We start from the raw sequence: 20,433 nt of genomic DNA on the forward strand, positions 1-20,433 counted from the left end.
CATATTATAGAGTCATTGAAGTTTAATAAAAATGTTCCTCCCATCACCAAAGTAAACTCCTCCCCCCACTTAAAGGTCCACACTTGCTCTTTACTTAACTCATTTATACATTATGTTCTTACATTTATAGAATTTTCCATGAAGTTCAGTTTTACCTTTCCAGCTGTAGAAGCAAAAGGCCCTACAGAAGTCATCCAGGCTTGAATAGGTTGACTTAGTTGGCACTGGTGTGCAATAAATTTGAAACACTCTGGTTTCCATGTTTACATAAAATTGGGAGTCCAAGGAAAATCATCACCAGGAAATACTTCTGTCTTGGCTTTATCAAGTGAATGACCCTTAAAGAACCTCTCCAGGTAACACTAAGTGTGACTAACGAGTGTGTATAAAAGGCTATTGGTTGTTAACAATACAAGACAAGTGTTCCTCTACTCAAAGGTATCATGCTAGGGTCTTACACACATCACCTCTAATCCTTAACAGCCATCTTTGAAGGTACATAGTGCAGATGAATAAACCAGGCTGAGAAAGCCTGAGTCACTGCCAAAGTCACACAGTTAGTGGAGAGTGAGGCTCTTGTTTCTTGGGACAGTGTGGCTGCCAGGTCCACCCTTTCTAATCCACCTGGGTGCTTCCTTTTGCACCTGAATCATCTTCATTTCTAGTTTCTAGTGTGTGTGTTAGTCACTCAGCCATGTTCAACTCTTTGTGACCCCATGAACTGTAGCCCACCAGGCTCCTCTCTCCATGGAATTCTCCAGGCAAGAATACTGGAGTGGATAGCCATTCCCTTCTCCAAGGGATCTTCCTGACCCAGAGACTGAACCCGGGTCTGCTGCATTGCAGATGGATTCTTTACCATCTGAGCCACCAGGAAGAAGGGAATGGCTACCCACTCCTGTATTCTTGCCTGGAGAATTCCATGGGTAGAAGAGCCTGGTGGGCTACAGTCCATGGGGTTGCAAAGAGTTGGACACTACTGAGTAACTAGCACTTCCACTTTGGGCTTCCCAGGTGGTGCTAGTGGTAAAGAACTTGCCTGCAAATGCAGGAGACTTAAGAGATGCGGGTTCAATCCCTGGGACAGGAAGATCCCCTGGAGGAGGGCATGGCAACCCACTCCAATATTCTTGTTTGGGAAATTCCATGGACAGAGGAGCCAGGTGGGCTACAGTCCATAGAGTTGCAAAGAGTCAGACACGACTGAAGTGACTTAGCATACACACATCTCCATTAGTTAACTGTAGCTGGATTGTATGACTATTGTATGGTTTATAACTGTTTCATTTATATAAACCCCAGATCCCTAATCTCTGCTGTACTACCAAACACAGGCATTTTAGATGTCTTTTACCACTCTGCATAGCATGGTGATGGGCTGATGGCAGTCTGTGAAAACATGAACAAGAACCAGGCTTGGTCTCCCAGTCTGAGTGTTTTTGTAATTCAGGATTTGACGGCTGTCAAAGTAGCAGAGATAGAAATGTGCATTTCTGTTTTTTCACCTCAACTTTTACGCAGTTGGAAAACAGAAGCCCCTGTTTAATCCTGAACAGTGCATGACTGTCAGTGCAGTAGGTCATGGGTTCTCTTTGGTTGCCAGAATCTCTGCCTTTGGTACATTTCCTTTTCTGTGAAGTACTAGTAACAAGCTGGGTATAGCCCAGGTCTCAGGGCCAGGTTGCAATGTCAAAGCTCTTTCAGGGAGCAAAGGTGATGACATATGGACTCAGTGGCAGAGATTTAATATATCAGGTCCCCGATTGAAGTCCTGCTCTGTCCTTGACTGTATGTCTCCGGAGGAAAGATTAAACCTCCACCTGCCTTGGTTTCCCTGCTCATACAGGGCAAGGGCAATAAATAAGCCCAATTCTCTGTGCCTCCCTACAAAGTACACTGGGCAAAGGTGTTGTAGAAATGCAAGGTTTTACTGCCATTAAATATCATGAGGTCATTGAAATCACTCAGATGTCTGGCACCGTGTAAACTGCTGATGTAACCAAGAAAGCTGTCACTTCTTGAACTCAGGGAGTCCCAAGAAAAGAGCACTGGTTCTCAGTGTTTGCCCTGAAAGTAGATGCCACCTCTAGCCTTTCCTGCCCCCTTTTTATATAAATATATGATGCTGATACTGAAAGTTGTCATAAAACCAGCAATGGCACAAAATACCCAATTGAAATCGACATGACATCGTATGTTCCAGTTAGTCTCCCCCTCCCCCGTGGTGGAGGGTGAGTGCGGAGCCTCATAGGAACATAAGGGGGCTCCTCTTGTGTTGGGGTCTCAGACCCCTCCACTTCACAGCTGGCCATGGAGATTAGTAGGACATTTGATGCTCCGATGATAGACATGCTTCTCTTAAGGGCTCAGAAGCTTTCGGATCAAACTCCTGAGACCCTGGTGACACTGGTGTGTCCAAAGGCAGGACATAGGTCTGTGTCTGGAATGTCAGTATACACCAGCACATGCAATAGACAGGTTTCATATGTGACACCATGTTCATATATTGTCAGCTTTTCTTACACAAATAACAGAAACGGTGCCTGTATACATCTGGACTTATGAAACATACGTGATTTATTACACCTCCATCTGGAGATTCTTATGGTTAAATAAGTTACTGTGGATTTTTTGTGTATATGTGCAGGATAATTCTCTCCTTAGTTTTGTCACGTGGTACAACTCTAGTGTGGGCAGCTCACATTTGCATATGAATTTTCATGAACAGAACATATTATATAAACTTAATTATCATAGAGGTTGAAAAATTTTCACCAGAACCCAAAATCACGTTCAAGATAAGTTACATTTGTAAACATAACAGTTAATTTGTAAATTTTGCTATAACATTTGGTCCTATAATCTAAAGCTCTTGGTATAAAAGGGAGCACACATTAGACAATGAATACATTTAAGCTGATGACCCTCATATGCAGCCCAAGAAATATGTCTCAGAAGAGAGACCTACACACAGTCAGAAAAGGAAGTGAAGTTTTTTCATTGTTACTCAAATGGCAGAAAAAAATGTAACTCATAGAAAGTCAGGAAATCAACCCCCTCTGGAAGTCTAGATCGCCCCTCCTACTTTTAAAACTTGAATCATGTTTTCCTTAAATTTAAAAATTACTGAGTAGTCAGTATACAAACCAGAAAAAGTTACTTGAATTAGACGCTGCTCCCCTTTATAAGATGCAGCAGGTTCGCTGATCTGTCAGGAGAGCAGTTTGTGATGCTCTTTGCCTTATTGATTTAAGATTACACCTCAACTTAAAACGTCTAAGCAGACATCCACAGCTCACGGAGGGGCCTGCCACGATGCAAATAGATTTTGGGTGTTTCTGAGACCCACAAACCATACCCCCCATGTGTGGATACAGGCACTGGCCCCACATGCTTGAGCCCCCCACATCCCAAGAATGACCAGATTTGCATTAACTACAGTCATTCCCCCAAACTGTGATAGTAACTCCAGAGAAGGACAGATCCCTATTATTGTTTTACAGCATCTTCTCTGCGAGGCGCTACTGTAAAATAAGCCTGTTTTCAGAAAATTAACAGAGCCACTATCCATAATGCTGAAAAAAAAACCAAAATGGAATGATAGCAAGGTATTTGAAACAACAACAAAACAACAGAGGGGACTGTAATCAACCAGGTGCATCATTTAAACCCTCAAAGCATCACAGCTCCTTCAGTCTTTATCACCTCCTTTGAAGACACTGTCACCCAGAAAAGGACAGGGAATTTGCAGCCCCGCTGCACTAATGGATCTGTTTCACCAGAGAGGAAAACAGGTTTTACAGCCCAAAGCTCTTCTCAGCAAGCACCCGCATCTTCCATCCTCTTTCCAGAGGAGGAAATCCCTACCCCAATCTTTTATCTTTCATCTCTAACAGCTCCCACTTCCATGCACAGCCGACCAGAATTTGCTTCAAATTTCTCATCATTATCTGTTAAGAATAAAATTGCATATACTATAGATTCTCCAGTCCCAGGAATTTGAGGTTTTTTTAGGAAAACATGACTTCCAGAAGGGATGCTATGTACAATGAAAAGAAGCCTCTCCTTTTCTTTGGAGCAATTTCTCGGGTGAAAAGCAAACAGCCCGCCACGTTGCTTACCCTCTCCACACTGCGTCTTCTCAGAGATCCATACGGAATTTTCAGTAGAAGTCTCTGGGATCTATTTGGAGCCACTGCAGCTTGAACCACCATGGTGTAGAGCCGTGGGTGAGTGTGTCTGCGTGAGTGTGAGTGAGTGTGTGTGTATCTGTTCCCAGCAAAGGGAGAGATGGAGGCGTCCTCAAAACTAAGTTATGGTCTCCTGGAGGTTTCCCAAATATCAAATAACTGAAAGAGGTTTGTTTTTTTTTTCTTTCGACCGTATGAGTCAAGATGTGGTGTGTCTGGAGGTGGGGGATGGGGAAGAAAAAAAAAGAGCCCAAGTTCTGCAACTTCAGCACGCCGTCCGCAGCTCAGCCCCGCTCCCTCCTGTCTGCCCCTGCCTGTCAGTCCCTCGGTGAGACTGCATGTCCCAGGAGTGGGCCAGTGAGTGACGCTTCTGGGAGGAGTGATCCTGAAATGTCAACTTTGCTTCCCGCGGCTCCAGACGGTAACCAGGTCAGTTGTCTAATGGAAACCCTATCAGACGTATTATTCACTCGGTCACGTGACTCCAAAGCCCCTCGGCCGTACAGTGGGTCACATGCTCACCTTAAAAAGACTATTTGAAATATCACCATCTGGTGCAGAGATTAATGTGCAATTCTCCATTCTAATTTCACTCTCTTCTGGACACAGGGAAAATATTTGAAGGGCAGTGACATAACACAGTGGGGACTTGAGGGGGAGTCCCTCTTTGTAGTCATAAATTATACGTATGACCCTGAGCGTCAGACGTGCGTGTTTTTTTCTTCCTGCTTTCCAACAGATAGAAAACAAATGTAGGCATACAGTTAATTATATATGTGAATGGCATCCACAAAGAGGAAGTCTGAGGGAAGAAAGGAGAAAATGTTTGTATCACATGGTTCAGATGAATCAAATCAAATACACCAGACAGACTCCCATTTGGCATCTCCTCATTTAAATGTTTGTGTTACAGAGCATTGATTTTTATGTGTGCCAATAAACATGAAGAAATTATGTTGGATTTTACAAGGCTCTGAAAAGGACTGTCTACGCTCAGATTCACCCATCACATTTGTATATTCTTCTCTAATCAGATGGTGTAATTCTACATCAGACAAGCTTCTCAGACTGAGGGTACACATGTTCTAAAAATTTAAGTGTCCTGTAATATCTTGTTTCTGACATATTGTTCACTTGTGAGACTGCCCTCATCTCTACTCCTCCCTAAACCTGCTTATTTTGATAGCAGAGAAAATTACTCAACAGGAAAAACAAGTAAGGGGCTTCCAGGATTGGAGGTATTTTAGGTTTTTTTTATTTTTAACTTATTTTTGCCTCTGCTGCTCTCTCTGTTGTGGGGTTTTATGAAAGGGATGCCATTTCCTTTGTAAAAATCCCGTGCTTTTGGGTGTTTGCCTAATATCACTCTTATGTTTTGGGAACCAGCTTTTATTTATTCTCTACAGACCCATTTATTGAAAACGATGAAAAAGAAAGTCTGTTTATTTTAAGAATCTGATGGGAAGTGGGGGTGGGGTGCAGAGGGGAAAAAAGTGGAATTTTACACTGCTTGAAAATGAATCCGGAAAAAGACTCTTAGAAGGGGGGTGCTTCTGGGGGTGGGGGTGGAGGGAATGGAGACGTGGGTCTGGTCACCCAACTCAGACACACATTAAGAGGCAGCTAAAGAAAGCATCAAGTTGATGTGGGAAATTCCAAATATACAACAGTCGGGCTTTGTTCGTAATGGGTTCCATATGTGTAGCTGGAGAGTTAGTGAGAGGGTGAGAGGGAAGGAGCGTTGGGGGAGACAGGGTGGGGGGAGATGGAAAGTTCTCCAGCATGACCTGCACAGTCTTTGGCGAGGTGGTTTAGGCTAACTCTTCTTCCTCTTTCTCATTTCCTTTCTGCACTGCCTGGTGGAAATGCATCTGGAATGCTACTAAGTAACTTGGCCAAATCAAATCTCTCTTTCCTTGTTGATTCCACAACAGTTTTGAACAAAGGAGAGGCACATTTTCAAAACCCTGATCTGACCAGAGCCCTGGGATTTCTGTTTGCAAGTGCAGCTTGAGAGGGGGGCCATGGATCAGATCAACAGAGAAGTCACCGTCTCTTACTGACCCAGGCCAGGGCAAAGCCCCTGGGAGCTGGATTTATTTATATTTGACTAAATGCAACTTCCTGTTTCCCAGGGGTATTAATGAAGGTTTCGCTGAAGAGCTCAAGTCTTTGCGGCATAGTTCAGATCGTAAGAGACACTTTGATGAACTAAGTGCAAATAAAACAAAAACATATGCCTATGATTAAAGTTAAAATACATATAGAAGAGAATGTTAATGGAAACAAAAAAAAATAACCCTTGGTCAGACTCCCACACATTTGAGCCCCACACATTCTACCCCCCTCCCCAAGGGGTAGGGTGTGGGGCAGGATCATTTCTCATATCAGCACCGGCGCCTCCTCGTAGCTAATAGAGAATCCTCCCCAGTCCCCACAGAGTAGGAGGACACCTCCTCAGAGAGGTTTGAAGGCTCTTAAAGTTCAGCTTGTTCAAAATAATCTTTCTGATGGTCTTCCTCTAGGTGTTTGAGATTTACATGTTTTAATTAATTATTGAATCTAATGTACTTGTTTTCAGAAGACTATTGTTACACTGTTACAATACAAACATGTTTCTTGGGAGTGGATATAACCCATATCTTAGCAGATATGACCACTTTAGAGAGGTGAGGGTAACTGATATTTAGCGAATGCTCGGCCATTGCCAGGCAACATGCTAGAAGCTTACCAATGACCTGTCTCCATGGCAGAATTAAGTTTCATTATCTCAGTGATAAAGACTCCACCTGCCGATACAAGAAATGCAAGGGACTTGGATTTGATCCCTGGGTCCGTCGGGAAGATCCCCTGGAGAAGGAAATGGCAACCCATTCCAGTATTCTTACCTGGGAAGTCCCATGGACAGAGGAGCCTGGCGGGCTACAGTCTATGACGTTGAAAAGAGTCAGATATGACTGAGCATACACAAACATCCATGTTTTACAATTGATGAAATTAGGGCCCAGAGAGGGTTAATAAGTTAAACAAGATAGCACAGCTAGAACTGTCAGAGCTAAGATGAAAACCAAAGTCAATTTGGCTAATTTCAGGGCCTGACTTGGTCCCTTGTACTCTCACCTACTGCAGAGGACTATATCCGATTATAGCACTTTGGAAATCTAAAGAAGGGATGTACCCACAGTGCCCAGCAGAGGAATGGGAAGACCACTGTCTTTGAAAAAGGGAGAATGTCAATACAGGAAATGGTGTTAGATTGAGCAGTGCTAGTGTCTCTGGAATCACTGCTTTGATGTCCCTTGGAGCTAAGCCTTTGAAATGGGGTACAGCTGGCTACCCACTCCTCATTATCAGTAGATTCAACCAACATGGAGACAGGTTTTGACCCACAGTTGGTGGCACTTGTGAATGTGGCATTCACAGATACTGGGATTAGTTCAGGAACCAATCCCCTGCTGATACCATCAAGGGGCTGTATTACTTAGAGCATGTTTTTGCCAGGGTGGTGGACGATAGGGTTCCCTGTTCCTCCAGCAGCAGCCTAATGGGCAGGGGACAGACCAGGAGGATCTTGCCCCATCAGGGTATCAGTGAGCCCTGCTGGGAGATGGTGTGGAGATGACAGACCTCCATTCTAGAGTCCCTGAAGCTGCTGCTTCTGATGCCTCTGGGAGCACAGCACACACTCTAGGCTGGTGGAGCTTTTTAGTTGTTCATTCTGAATATTTCCTTCCCATGTCAGTGAGAAGTATTCACATTCAAACTCTGGAATGAAAATGCATAGGAATCAATCGAGCAATATTTCAGGAAAATCAATGGTCTTGACACACCAAAGAAGTAAGATGCATCCAATCAAATGGGAGTTCATGGTCAGGGATAGCAGGAGGGGAGAGAAGGGGGTCAGGGAATGATGGCCTGTTGGGGGGAAAGCATTTCCTAACAGCACAGCTAGTGGGAGGCAGGAGGGAAGGTTGCCTGGGGTGATGTGTGTGCCTGGGTGCGATGCTGACTTCCACGTCAGGGCACTGACCATGAGGGCGCCTGCGTGGCAGCCATGGGAGGGTGCCATGAGTGATTTCCTGGGAGAACACTGGGCACAGAATGGGGACTGATCTTTGTACCCTCCTGTCCAGAGTGAGCCTGACACACTAGAACCAAGTGCTTATCCCTGCTCCTGGCCCAGGGCCTGCAGTTACCATTTGTGAGGCCAGTCCTTTTTGGCCCTTGGCAGGTGTATGTGGATGCCAGTCTCACCACCGACTGTAACTTACTGGCACTCAGTCACTTCATTCACACAGCATGATTTTGTTCATTTGGCAGAACACAAAGAGAAGGGCTCATAGGACAGAGAGGTATCTGAAGAAGGTGACTGAGGGCATGCCGTGGGGGAGGGGAGGGGTCAGAGGGCAGCCTGAGGTCACTGTGTGCCTGGGGTCAGGGGCAGAAGGTGGTGAGCTGAGAAGTGTCAGAAAGGTGAGCTGAAGTACCTTTCCAGAAAGAAGGACAGAGTCCATCTGAGAAATATCAGCCCTGGCCTTTTTGGCCACTTGCATCCTTTCTCTGGAGAAAGGTGGACTATGACTTATACTGGGGAAACAGGACAACAGAAAGTGGACAGTTGAGATGCTTCTCTCAATGTCCATCTCAAGCCATTATTTCTTGTCAGTTGAGTGGGATGCAAAAGGACTCTTGCTAAGTTTTATCTGTGGTTTCAAGGCAGCAGGAGCCACCTTCTTCCAAACCCCCTCAAGGGTTTGCGAGGGAGGTTCTGAAGCCCTCAGTTGACCTTCCCTTCAGGCTGTCTGGGCAGGAGGACGAGAGAGAAGGAGGAGCCACTGGTCCCTCACCTCAGGCCTGGGGAAGGGACTGGCTGTAAGGTGCCCCCAGGGAAGGTGACTGGGAAAGGGGATCGCCTGGAACAGCCACTGGAAGCAAAAGGAAGGAGGTCACTCCCATCCCACCATCTTGGTTCATCCCAGGCACTCAGCGTGTTGTGTGAAGGAAGGCAGATGGAGGCTGGGGGCAAAGAGAGGGATTTTATGTGACCACCTGGGAGAGAGTTAGGTATTGTGATCTATAATAAAAAATATGCCTTTGAGGGCTTCCCTTTGAGGGCTCAGTGGTAAAGAATCTGCCTGCCAACACAGGAGACACGGGTTCAATCCCTGATCAAGGAAAATCCCACGTGCCATGAAGCAACGAGTATCACAATCACTGAGTCTGCGCTCTAGAGCCTGGGAGCTGTAGCTTCTGAAGATGCCCTCAAGCCCCTGTTCCACAAGAGAAGCCACCTCAATGAGAAGCTTGCACACTGCGATAGAGTGGCCCCCTCTCGCCGCAACTAGAGAAAAGCCCATGGAGTAGTGAAGACCCAGCACAGCCATAAATAAACAAATACAATTATTAAAAAATAAAAAAGTACATACATTTGGTCTTAGTCTCCTTTCCTGGCACAAAACTCTTAACACTCTTGGAATTTTCTAACTGGTGAGAGTGATAGAGGTACTTTTGTTATGTTCATAAGGTGAAGTTTGAAAAGTCCCTAGGACACCTAAGAATGGGGCTGGTCACCTGAGGAACCCACCCTGTGGCTGGAGGGCTGGAAAATTTCAGCCCTACTCCCTGACTTCTGGGGAGAGGGGAGGGGCTGGAGGTTGAATTAATCACCAAGGGCTGATGATGTAATTAATCCTGACTATGTAATGAAGCCTCCATAAAATCCCAATAGTCTGGGGTGTGGAGAGCTTCCGGTTGGAGTTGTGCGGGAGATGGGTGCACTCATAGTTTGTCCCATTCTTCTCTTCCATCTGACTGTTCCTAACTTGTATCCTTTAATAATCAATTGGTCATCTAGTAACTAAAATGTTTCTGAGTTCTGTAAGCTGCTCTAGCAAATGAACCAAACTCCCAAAGAAGGTCTGATTTATAGCTATCTGGTCATGACAACCTGTACTTGCAATTAGTGTCTGAAATTGGGGGTGGCTGTCTCCAGGTAGACTAGGACCTGGCTGGTGTTAGAGAATCATTGATGTGAGAACCACCTCCCGTCCGCCTTCCCCACACAGTGGTATTGGGTTCGAGAATGTTAAGAGGTATCGCTTGTGCCCAGGAACTGCAGTGAGAAATCCCCAGCAGTGGGTAAGGTTGGGGGTGGGCAGGTAGGCAGGGACTCCCAGGAATGCACAGGCGTCCTGCAAGGACAAGACTAGGTTTAAACCCCCGTCTGACCCAAAGAGAGACTGTCTTGACTTGACCTCTCCTACCTTCCCCACATCCAGCATCATCGGGGTCTGACTCTTGAATGAAGTGTGGAGTTTTTAACGACTGTCAACGTAAAATGGATGAGAGAATCTATCAGTTGAGATGGACCCAAACACAAGAAGACAACACATTCCTAACCAATTTGGAAAATTCCTCCAGCAGGAGGGAGGGAAGCCCTGTCTTTCTTCAACATTCCAGCACCTTTTCCACCAGCTCCTAACTCAGCTAACTTGGGTGATTCATGTCACATCATATTAGAGTAAGCTGTGACTGAGGCTATGCAAACAGAAATACTGCTGACAGTCGTAATTTTCTGTTTGAAAAGTGGCTGGAATTTAGGCCAAACATGAAACCCAATATCCCAAAGAACAGAACCAAGATGTGGAGCAACACTGGTGTCCCTGGACCTCATGTGCCCAGGGCCTGTGGCATTACCTACAGGTCCCCGTGCAGGAGTTTTGGTTTCTCTTGGTTGGAACTAAGGTTTGCCCTGGTGCTAGGCATGGTAGTCATTACCCAACTTTGGACAGACCTTCCCTCCTCCTATGCCATTTGGAAGAAGTAGTAGGTAGAATGGTAGCTAGCTTGAGTAAGCAGATGAATTTTTCCTTTCCTTCTTCCCCCTACCCCTTTTCCCCTCTTTCTGTTTCAAGCTTTTATTTAGTTGGGCTCTGTCCTGGGCTTCATGGAACAGTTTTTTTCCATGACCATCCAGGCAAAGAAAAGAAGTATAACCTTCAGTTTGACTTCAGCTCATCCTTGCTGGGAAAGGTTTGGTGGACGAAGATGAATCTACCATTTGCTTCTGAGGTGACAATGACATTGTCTGTGCTCTACTTGTATTTCATACCAAGCTCCACACTAACCTTACCCTCTTCTAAACCAATGTTGTCTATTTCAGGAACTCTTCTAAAGGATTTTTTTAAAAAAAATACAGTCATTCCCTTAATTATCACAACACCTTATCAAATAGGTACTCTTGTTTTCCCTGGATGAAGAAACTAAGGTAGGGAGAAGTGGAGTCACCTGTCCAGGGTCCCCTGAAAGTGGCCTCACAGTCCATGAACTGTTACACTCTCCTAGATGTGCCAAGAATTGAGGACACAAGAAACCTTTTGCTTATTGGAAGAGTTTTCTTTTGTCCCTAAAACTCAGTTCCTGTCCTTGATGAGGGTCTCTGGGGAAGTGAAAGAATGCTGACCTTATACCTGACCTGGCATCTGGAAGGTTACTGAACACGTACCCATCAGGAGGAAATGAAATCATGTTTGTGAAAGGTTTTTGTAAATCTCTCTCTCTCTCTCTCTCTCTCTCTCTCTGTTTTCCTGTTGCCCCTGTCACCACAACAGCCTGCCTGGGCCTCACCATCTACTTCTCTCCTTCTTCATACATATCCTGCTATGATGGCCACGTTTCATCCATCTGGATTCCCTAAAGATCATCCAGCTAAGCCCCACTTTTTTTGGTGGGATAAAGAGATTTTGAGAACTTCCTCTTGAGGATGTTTCATTTGGGTAGAGAATTAATTAGCCCAGAGTAAGACCCTCTATCTCCATCAATTCAAAGACACACATCCCATCACAAAAGAAAAGATCTCAGTCTTCCAGGACAGGGAAAAAAAATGTAGCATTTTGCTGATGGAAACCTTGCTTACTAACCAGGCATCCCAGAATCTCATTCAATCTTTATGATAGTGATCAAGGGGAAGAGAATGTCAAGTAGAAGATATTAATGGCTTATGTGGAGGATTAGTCCATATTCTGTCTTAGCAACCCTTGCTTCATGGACACCAAATAAAGGACTCATCAGCATGCTGGCAGGATTATTTCAACTAGTCACCCAGGGAAAGAGGGAACAAGCAGAGCTCCTGGATTGCAAGCAGCTGATGTATCTTATTTCTCCACAGGAAAGTTCTTCACATGGAACCTGGGTATGATTTGCCCCCTGCCCCTTCATCAGAGCTTCACTTGCCCTTCCCAGCATGAGGCTAAGTCAGGCAATCAATGGCTGCAGCCTGGGATGATGGCCCTTCTGCATGGCAATAATGGCTTAGTGCATGTGCTGTTAGGAGTGATGTCACAGCCAGGTCCTGAGGAATCAATAAGGTTGCCAGGATGCCTGTGTGATTAAGAAGTCAATAAGCTGACCTGTATGGGACTGGTCATGTAGATTGGCTTTCAAGGCCATTTTGCAAAGCCTTTTTTCATGTGCTATCGGTAGCGGATGGATTTTGATAACTAGCATTGATTTGCTATATTTATGAAGTGCTGTTTGTACTGGTTAAACTGTGTAATTGCACCTAGAATAGACAGATAAATAATGTCCTTATCTGTGGTATTGACCACCCAGGATTAGCTGAATATATATGTAGTATACTTCCAAACAGTCAATGGAGGTTGACTTTTCATTTATTTTTTAGTTGTCAAATTTCAGTTAAGCATTGGCTGGTAAATGACCCACTCTTAAATCTGCTACTAATTTCCATGCTTCCTTTTCCCAGAAGCAGAAGTTTAACATGCAATTTTCTTCAATAGGAGAAAGGTTCATCTTGGTTTAAGTGATATCTTTGGTGCTGCAAAGAGGGATGGTTTTCTCTTGGGCCATCAGCTTGCTTTCTTTCCTGTGCCCAGGAGTGTGTCACTCCCAAGGGTAAGTGCCCATTTACCCAGGGGTCTCTGTAATAAGCCACATGGTCTGTATTTGCCTTAGAAGAGGAAGGAAAACATTTGAATCTATTAGGAAGTTGGGTGACACATTTTAGGAATGTGGCTTATCTTGAGTGTACCTCAGAGGGCTTCTGTAAGTCAAAATGCCAAATGTTTTCTCAATATCAAATCATGGCCAAAATGGGAAAAATACTTTCAGTGGGCAAATCCTTAGATTTAAATGAGGATGAGTAGGGGATTCTATTACTGTCTGCTTGCATATCCCATTCTATTTGAATTTTAAACCCCTATAGCATGAACATAGATAATAGACTGTTGCGAAACTTGAATGAGACTGTGAATCACATGTGTGAGAACAAGGTGGTCAGAAATGACAATGAGACCATATTCTGACTTGAATGCTATAGAAGAATATATTTTAGATCTTATTCGATTTGCAAGAAAGAGTCATTAAAAGTTATTTTTGAAAGGAATGATACTACCTTCCTGAATATTTGTAACTTGAGGGATAAAGGATGAAGGGTAGAATGGAGAGTCAAGGTATGTAGAGACAAGGAGAGCGGCTACAATGTCAACACAATTGTCCAAATGAGTGATGATTAACTCCAGAACTAGAATGGTGGTGAAAGTTTGAATACATGATGTTGGCAAGTTATAAATGCTGGAAGGAAGAATAGTGTTCCTATCTACTGAGGGGCTAGAGGAAGAAAGGTCCTATAAGTTCAGATAAGTACACAGGAGACGGGGGAGATTTGGAGAGATGATAATGTGTAGCTCTGGATGTACAGAATTTTTGGTGCATGAATGTTTTGACCTGAAACTGAAGAAGGAAGTAAAGCTTAGAAATATAGGTCTGGATTTCAACAGCAGACACGTAACCACTAGACAAGTTATTAATCAAGTGTGATGGCAGGCATTCAAGAACACAAAAATTTACTTCTTATGCACTTTTTCTCAGGAGCTTACTGGAAGACGATCTCCAGCAAAAGAAAGTTAAACCTACAAAGAGGAGAACCTGAGTTCCAAGAAAAGGAGAATGAATCACAGGACAGGTGCAAAGGGATTCCCAGAATAATGGTGAAGAAAAGGAAGCCTCAAGAAGACAATCATTCAGGAGACTTAGAGAGCTAGTTCAATTGGTGTAGGAGGATGGAGGCATCCAGGAAGGATGCCTCAAAAAAAGAAAAAAGAATAGGTTGAGTGGCAAATAATGAATTTGCCAAATTGAGAGGAGAGACACAGCTCTATTGAAGATCTTAGAGAAAAATACTTGATGGGCATAATAGAATATTAAGTGAGCAAACAATTAAATAAGGCAACTATTAATTCCTGGAAAAACATAAAGTTGGAAAATCCAGGATATGTAATGATACTATACAATAGTTGTCAGCTGTAAACAATACCTTGATAGTCATAATAAAAGTGAATTTTGATTTAAACTGTGATATAGATACTTTGAGAAAATAGGAAAGGAGATGTGTGAGCCTGTAGGGATGTGGAATAACAACTGAAGTAAACTTTAAGCCTCATCTCTCAGGGTTGCAGCATAAAATGCCAAAAATTGAGTGATTAAGGAATCACAGTATGAACAGACAATCGAGAAATCTGGCATTAACTACCAGAAGCAACAGTTGAAAGAAAATGTCCATGGGCACCCCTGGGGAGAGGGACTTAGAGATGAAAAGAAGTGGAAATGGAGCCTGGTGTTTGTGTTTATAGATCTTCCAGTACTCTTCAACTTTAAAATGCTATGAAAATTGCCATGCACAGGTATAATTTTGATAAAAATGAGAAACTGTCAAGAGAAGGAGCAATGTTCAAGTTAATTTGAGCCAGGTAAGGCCTGGGGGTAGTGAGTGGTAATTAGAAGGGCACTCATGGCCCTGAGAAGGTGTGCGTGGAACACTGACAGCAGATGCTGCCTGTGGAAGGAGAGCCGGATTGCCAGACTTCTTTCTGAATGGACAGATTTGGGTCCAGATAGTGGGGTTATTTAATTCAATGAGTAAATGTTTCAGGAGACCTGCTTCATTTCCTCTGGTGTCTTTTCTTTCAGTGTATGTTACCCGGGCTCTTCATCCATGAATCTGCTGTTGAAATGGCTGTTGAAAATGGCTGTTTAATCTGCTGTTGAAATAGCTTAAAATGTAGCTTTTAAGCTACACCTCAGAAAGAAGCACCATACATCTTTTGAAACAAGATGAGGATAAACAGACAAAAGGAGAAAGACAAATACATCATCAAAGTTGCTGCCATCAATTCTGGAGCCAGTCCTGAAGGGTCATTCATGCTTTTGACTGATCTCACCTCTTTTTTTTTTTTTGGCTATGCTGCATGGCATGTGGGATCTCAGTTTTCCCACTAGGGACTGAACCCACACCCCCTGCAGTGAAAGTGTGGAGTCTTAACCACTCGGTTGCCAGGGAAGTCTTGATCTCACCTTTTGAGCTCTTTACCTCAGTGTTGGGTTGTGTTTGCGTGTATGAATGCTCATGCATACACACATGTATTATTTCCTTTTGTGAGCCTAGCAGCATTGCAGCAGCTACAGGAGCCCCAGAGTGGTGACAACTAATTATGAAACACTATGCCTGATGTGTCCCTTTTATCTCATCTTGCAGAAGCCTTGCATTCCCACGAAATCCCCCAGTGGATCTTTGTAATCCTGGAAAGGAAGTGTCAATATGGAAACAGCTGTTGTTGAGATAGTTAGATGACGTTCTAATGAGCTACGGAGGAAACTCAAGGCTAATGGGACTCGGCTGCAAATATTCTTTCTAGACAATTAGACACACGTGAGAAAGCCTGTAGCCCCTAGGAATGCAGAGAGGGGTACACTGGGCTGTAGATATCACATCCCTTCATTCATACATGGGCTTTTATCCTCCCAAGCCGTGTGGGATGTTGAAAACTCGCCCTGGCTCTCTACTGGGAACTGCAGACTCAGGTCCCTTTGCTAAAAGGCCCCACCAGGGGATCCCAGATGGAGAGCGGAAGCCAAGCACAGCCTGTGCCCAGGGCTCCATCCCTGTCCGCTGCTGGGTGAGTTCAGGACGAGGTACCTGCTGCCATTTCAGAAGGAGTCAGGAGAAATGGCCACAGGTTGATGTGATTGAGGCAGGGAGCAAATACTGTCCTTCCACAGAACCCAAACCCCTGATCATTCAAAGGGGAAGGTTGGTGGTGGGAGTGAGAGAGAGCTTTAGAGGCAAAGACATGGGATATGACCTTTTACAGTTAGGGACTTAAAACCAATGCCTTGGGACTTCCCTGGTGGTCCAGTGGTTAAGAATCCACCTTCAAATGCAGGGGATGTGGGTTTTATCCCTGTTTGAAGAACTAAGATCTCACATGCCACAGGGCAACTAAAGAACCCATGTACTGCAACTAGAGAAAGCCCGCAAGCCACAACAAAGACCCAGTGCAGCCACAATTTACAAATAAATAAATGAAATTTATTTAAAAACCAACCAAGCAACCAACCAATGCCTTTTCTAGGAGAAGGCAAAGGGAAGAAGATAATTTACTCACCCAGTGCCTCCTCTGTATCAGGCATGGCTCTTGGCTTTTGCTCTAAAATGACCTCTTTTAAACCTTCACTGTGATCCTATAACCTGGGTAGTATTAGCTACACTTTGATGAGGAAGACAAAGCTCATAAAGATTAAACACTTGCAAAGCTGTGATCGAGACCTCAAATCCATGTGACGTTGAAGCTCAATCTCAGTATTCTTTAGGGATGTGTATGTAGAGATACAGCAGAGCATTCTGTGCTTCTGAACAAGGCTGCCTTCAGGAGAAAATATTTTACCAGAGCCTAAACAGTTGAGGTTGAATCAGAGCATAATGTACTTGGGGGAAGGGAAATGCCAACTCCAACCCCTTCCATCCATTATGTCTCACCTAAAGAGGGGGAATCCCTGAGAAGTGCAGTGAAATTCACAGCCTAAGGGCACAGGCTTCAAAAATAGTGAGATCTCACATGGGACTATCAAATGCCCCAATCCTCGCCTCACTGCCTCATTGCTAAAAGCCCATTTACCTCAGTTCCTTTTATACAGTACATCCTGTCCACCTTGAAATTATAAGGTATCCTCAAAGGTGAGAAACAGTTTAAAGATACAGTTCAGTCGAACAAGCATCAGAGCCAGAGTCAGACATGTATGGAGTGTTGGAACTAAATCAGACCAGGAAGCAAACAAACAAACAGCAACAATAGAAGCAATCATTTTTATCCTAAGGGCATTAATGGAAAGGTTAATCATATAAAGGAGCATATGAATAACATAAACAGAGAGATGGAAATTCTAAGAAAGAATCAAAAAGAAACTCTAGAGATCAAAAACACTGTAAGACAAATGAAGAATGCCTTTGATGATTCCATCAGTAGACTGGGCATGGCTGAGGAAGGAATCTCTGAGCTTGAGGATATGACAACAGAAACTCCTAAAATTGAAAAGCAAAGAGAAAAAAAGACTGAAAATAAAACCAGAATGGAATATGCAAGAACTGTGGGACAGCTACAAAACATGTAACATAGGCATAATGGGAACAGAAGAAGAAAGAGAGGAAAAAAAAAAAGAAAAAAACAGAAGCAGAAATAATGACTGAGAATTTCTCCAAATTTAGTGTCAGGCACAAAACATAGATCTAGAAACCTCAGAGACTATCAAACCAAGTAAATCCCCCTACCTGCAAAACCCTAAAATCAGCCCCCACCACAAAACCACACACCAAAAAACCCCACAAAAACAAACAAACAAACTACACTTAAGAATATTATTGTCAAACTTCAGAATATCAAAGACAAAGGAAAAAAATCTTTTATTTTTAAGTATTTTTCATATTTTTCCATTATGGTTTATTATAAAATATTGAATACAGTGCCCTGGGCTATATAGTAGGACCTTGTTGTTTATCCATTCTATGTATAATAGTTTGCATCTACTAATACCAACCTCCCAATGCATCCCTCCCCCATGCCCTGCCTCCTTGGCAACCACAAATAGATTCTCTATGTCTGTAAGTCTGCTTCTGTTTTGTAGATATGTTCATTTGTGTCATAGTTTAGATTCTACATATAATAAGTGGTATCATGATATTTGTCTTTCTCTTCCTGGTTTACATCACTTAGCATGATGGTCTCTAGGTCCTTCAATGTTGCTACAAATGGCACTATTTCATTCTTTTTATGGCTGAGTAATATTCCATATTATATTGGAGTATCACTGTTGGAATACATGCATGTATATATATTTTTTATCCATCCATCTGTCTTTGGACATTTAGGTTGCTTCCTAAATGGTTGGCTATTGTAAATAATGTTGCTATGAACATGGAGTAAAGAAAAAAATCTTGTATGTGTGATAAAGAAAAAATCTTAAGAGAAGTCAGAGGGTAGGTGGGATTCACTGATGAATTCTACTGAACATTTACAGAAGAAAGTACACCAATTCTCTACAGTCTTTTCCAGAAAACAGAGAGAAGACTTCCTAACTCATTCTATGAAGCTAGCATTGTTCTAATGTCAAAACCAGACAAGGATATTATTAGAAAAAGAAACTACAGACTGATATTTCTTGTGAACGTAGCAAATTCTATTTGCTATATTAGCAAATAGAATACAACAGATATAAAAAGAATTATATACTATGCCCAAGTTGGATTTACCCCAGGCTGTTTAAACATTCAAAAATTAACTAATGTATTTCATCATATCAAAAAGCTAGAGAAAAAAATCATATGATCATATCGATATATGCAGAGAAGGAATTAGACAAAATTCAACACCCATTCATGATAAAAAAAAAAAAAAACCTCTTAGTAAACTAGGGATCAGAGGTAAACTTCCCCAACTTGATAAACAATATCCTCAAAAACCTACAGTTAACATCATACTTAGCAGTGATAAACTTGAAGTTTTCCCTTTAAGATCAGGAAGAAGGCAAGGATGTCCTTCTCAGCATTGCTTTCAACATCTTATTGAACAAAGTTCTAGATAATACAATAAGACAAGAAAAAGAAACAAAAGTTATATAGATTTGGAAAGAGAAAATAAAACTATCTTTGTTCACAAATGACATGATTATCCATGTAGAAAATTTGAAGGAACTGACAAAAATATACTTGGAACTAATAAGTGATTATGGAAGGTTACAAGATACAAAGTTAACACACAAAAGTCAACTGCTTTCCCAAGTATTAGCATTGAACAAGTGGAATTAAAAATGAAAAATATATTACCATTTACATTGTGTATGTGTTAGTTGCTCAGTTGTGTCCAACTCTTTGTGACCCCATGGACTGTAGCCTGCCAGGCTCCTCTGTCCATGGAATTCACCAGGCAAGGATACTGGAGTGGGTTGCCATTCCCTTCTCCAGAGAATCTTCCTGACCCAGGGATTGAACCCAGATCTCCTTTATTGCAGTCAGGTTCTTTATTATGTGAGCCACCAGGGAAGCCCTCCCATTTACATTAACACTCCCCAAAACAAAATGTTTAAGTATAATTCTAACAAAATATGTATAAGATATATATGAGTAAAATGAGAAAACTGTCATGAAAGATACCAGAGAAGAACAAAATAAATGAAGAAATATTCTATGTTCATGGAGAGGAAGGCTCAATATTACAAGAATGCTAGTTCTTCCCAACTTTATCTATGTGTTTAATACAATCTCAGTCAAAATCCCAGCAAGTAATTTTATGGATGTCAACAAACTGATTCTGAAATTTATATGGAGAGGCAAAAGATGCAGATTAGTTGACTCAATATTGGTGAAAAAAACACAGTCGAAGAGCTGACACTACCTAACTTTGACTTACTAGAAAGTTACACTAATTAAAACAGTATGCTGTTGGTACAAGAATAGATTAGATCAATATAACTGAATAAATAGCCCAGAAATAAACCTACATAAATACAGCCAAGTGATCTTTGGCAAAAGAGCAAAGGTATTGAAAAGATGCTCAAAATCATATATTATTAAGGAAATACAAATTAAGACAACAATGAGATACCACTACATACTTATTAAAATGGTCAAAATCCAAAACACTGATAATACCAAATGGTGAGAATATAAAATAATAGGAGCTCTCATTCAGTGGGAATACAAAATGGCACAAACAGTTTGGAAGGCAATTTGGCTGTTTCTTGCAAAACGAAATATGCTCTCATCATATAATCCAGCAATCAAGCTCCCTGGCATTTACTCAAATCAGCTGAAACTTACAGCCATATAGGAACCTGCACATGGATGTTTATAGAAGCTTATTAATAATTGCCAAAATTTGAAATTAAGTTCTCTTTCAGT

At 42.5% G+C, this 20,433-nt stretch overlaps 1 protein-coding gene across 5 annotated transcripts in view; it reads right to left on the minus strand.

Annotated features, from left to right (window-relative positions):
* The window catches only part of FRMD4A (FERM domain containing 4A), an 845,860-nt gene that overhangs the window by 363,470 nt on the left and 461,957 nt on the right, over window positions 1-20,433 (minus strand). For 2 of the 5 annotated variants that reach the window (XM_081553510.1, XM_081553512.1), the window contains exon 1: window positions 4,122-4,607. The exons of 2 other annotated variants lie outside the window; for them this stretch is intronic. In XM_081553510.1, coding sequence (XP_081409636.1) covers window positions 4,122-4,214 — 93 coding nt within the window. In that variant the 5' untranslated portion in view covers window positions 4,215-4,607. Of the gene's footprint in view, window positions 1-4,121; window positions 4,608-20,433 lie in introns of those variants that run through there. One more of the 5 variants, XM_081553511.1, reaches the window with a different exon arrangement.

This window comes from Giraffa tippelskirchi, chromosome 13 (assembly GCF_054371585.1).
Source record: "Giraffa tippelskirchi isolate mGirTip1 chromosome 13, T2T-mGirTip1v1.2.pri, whole genome shotgun sequence".
NCBI lineage: Eukaryota > Metazoa > Chordata > Mammalia > Artiodactyla > Giraffidae > Giraffa > Giraffa tippelskirchi.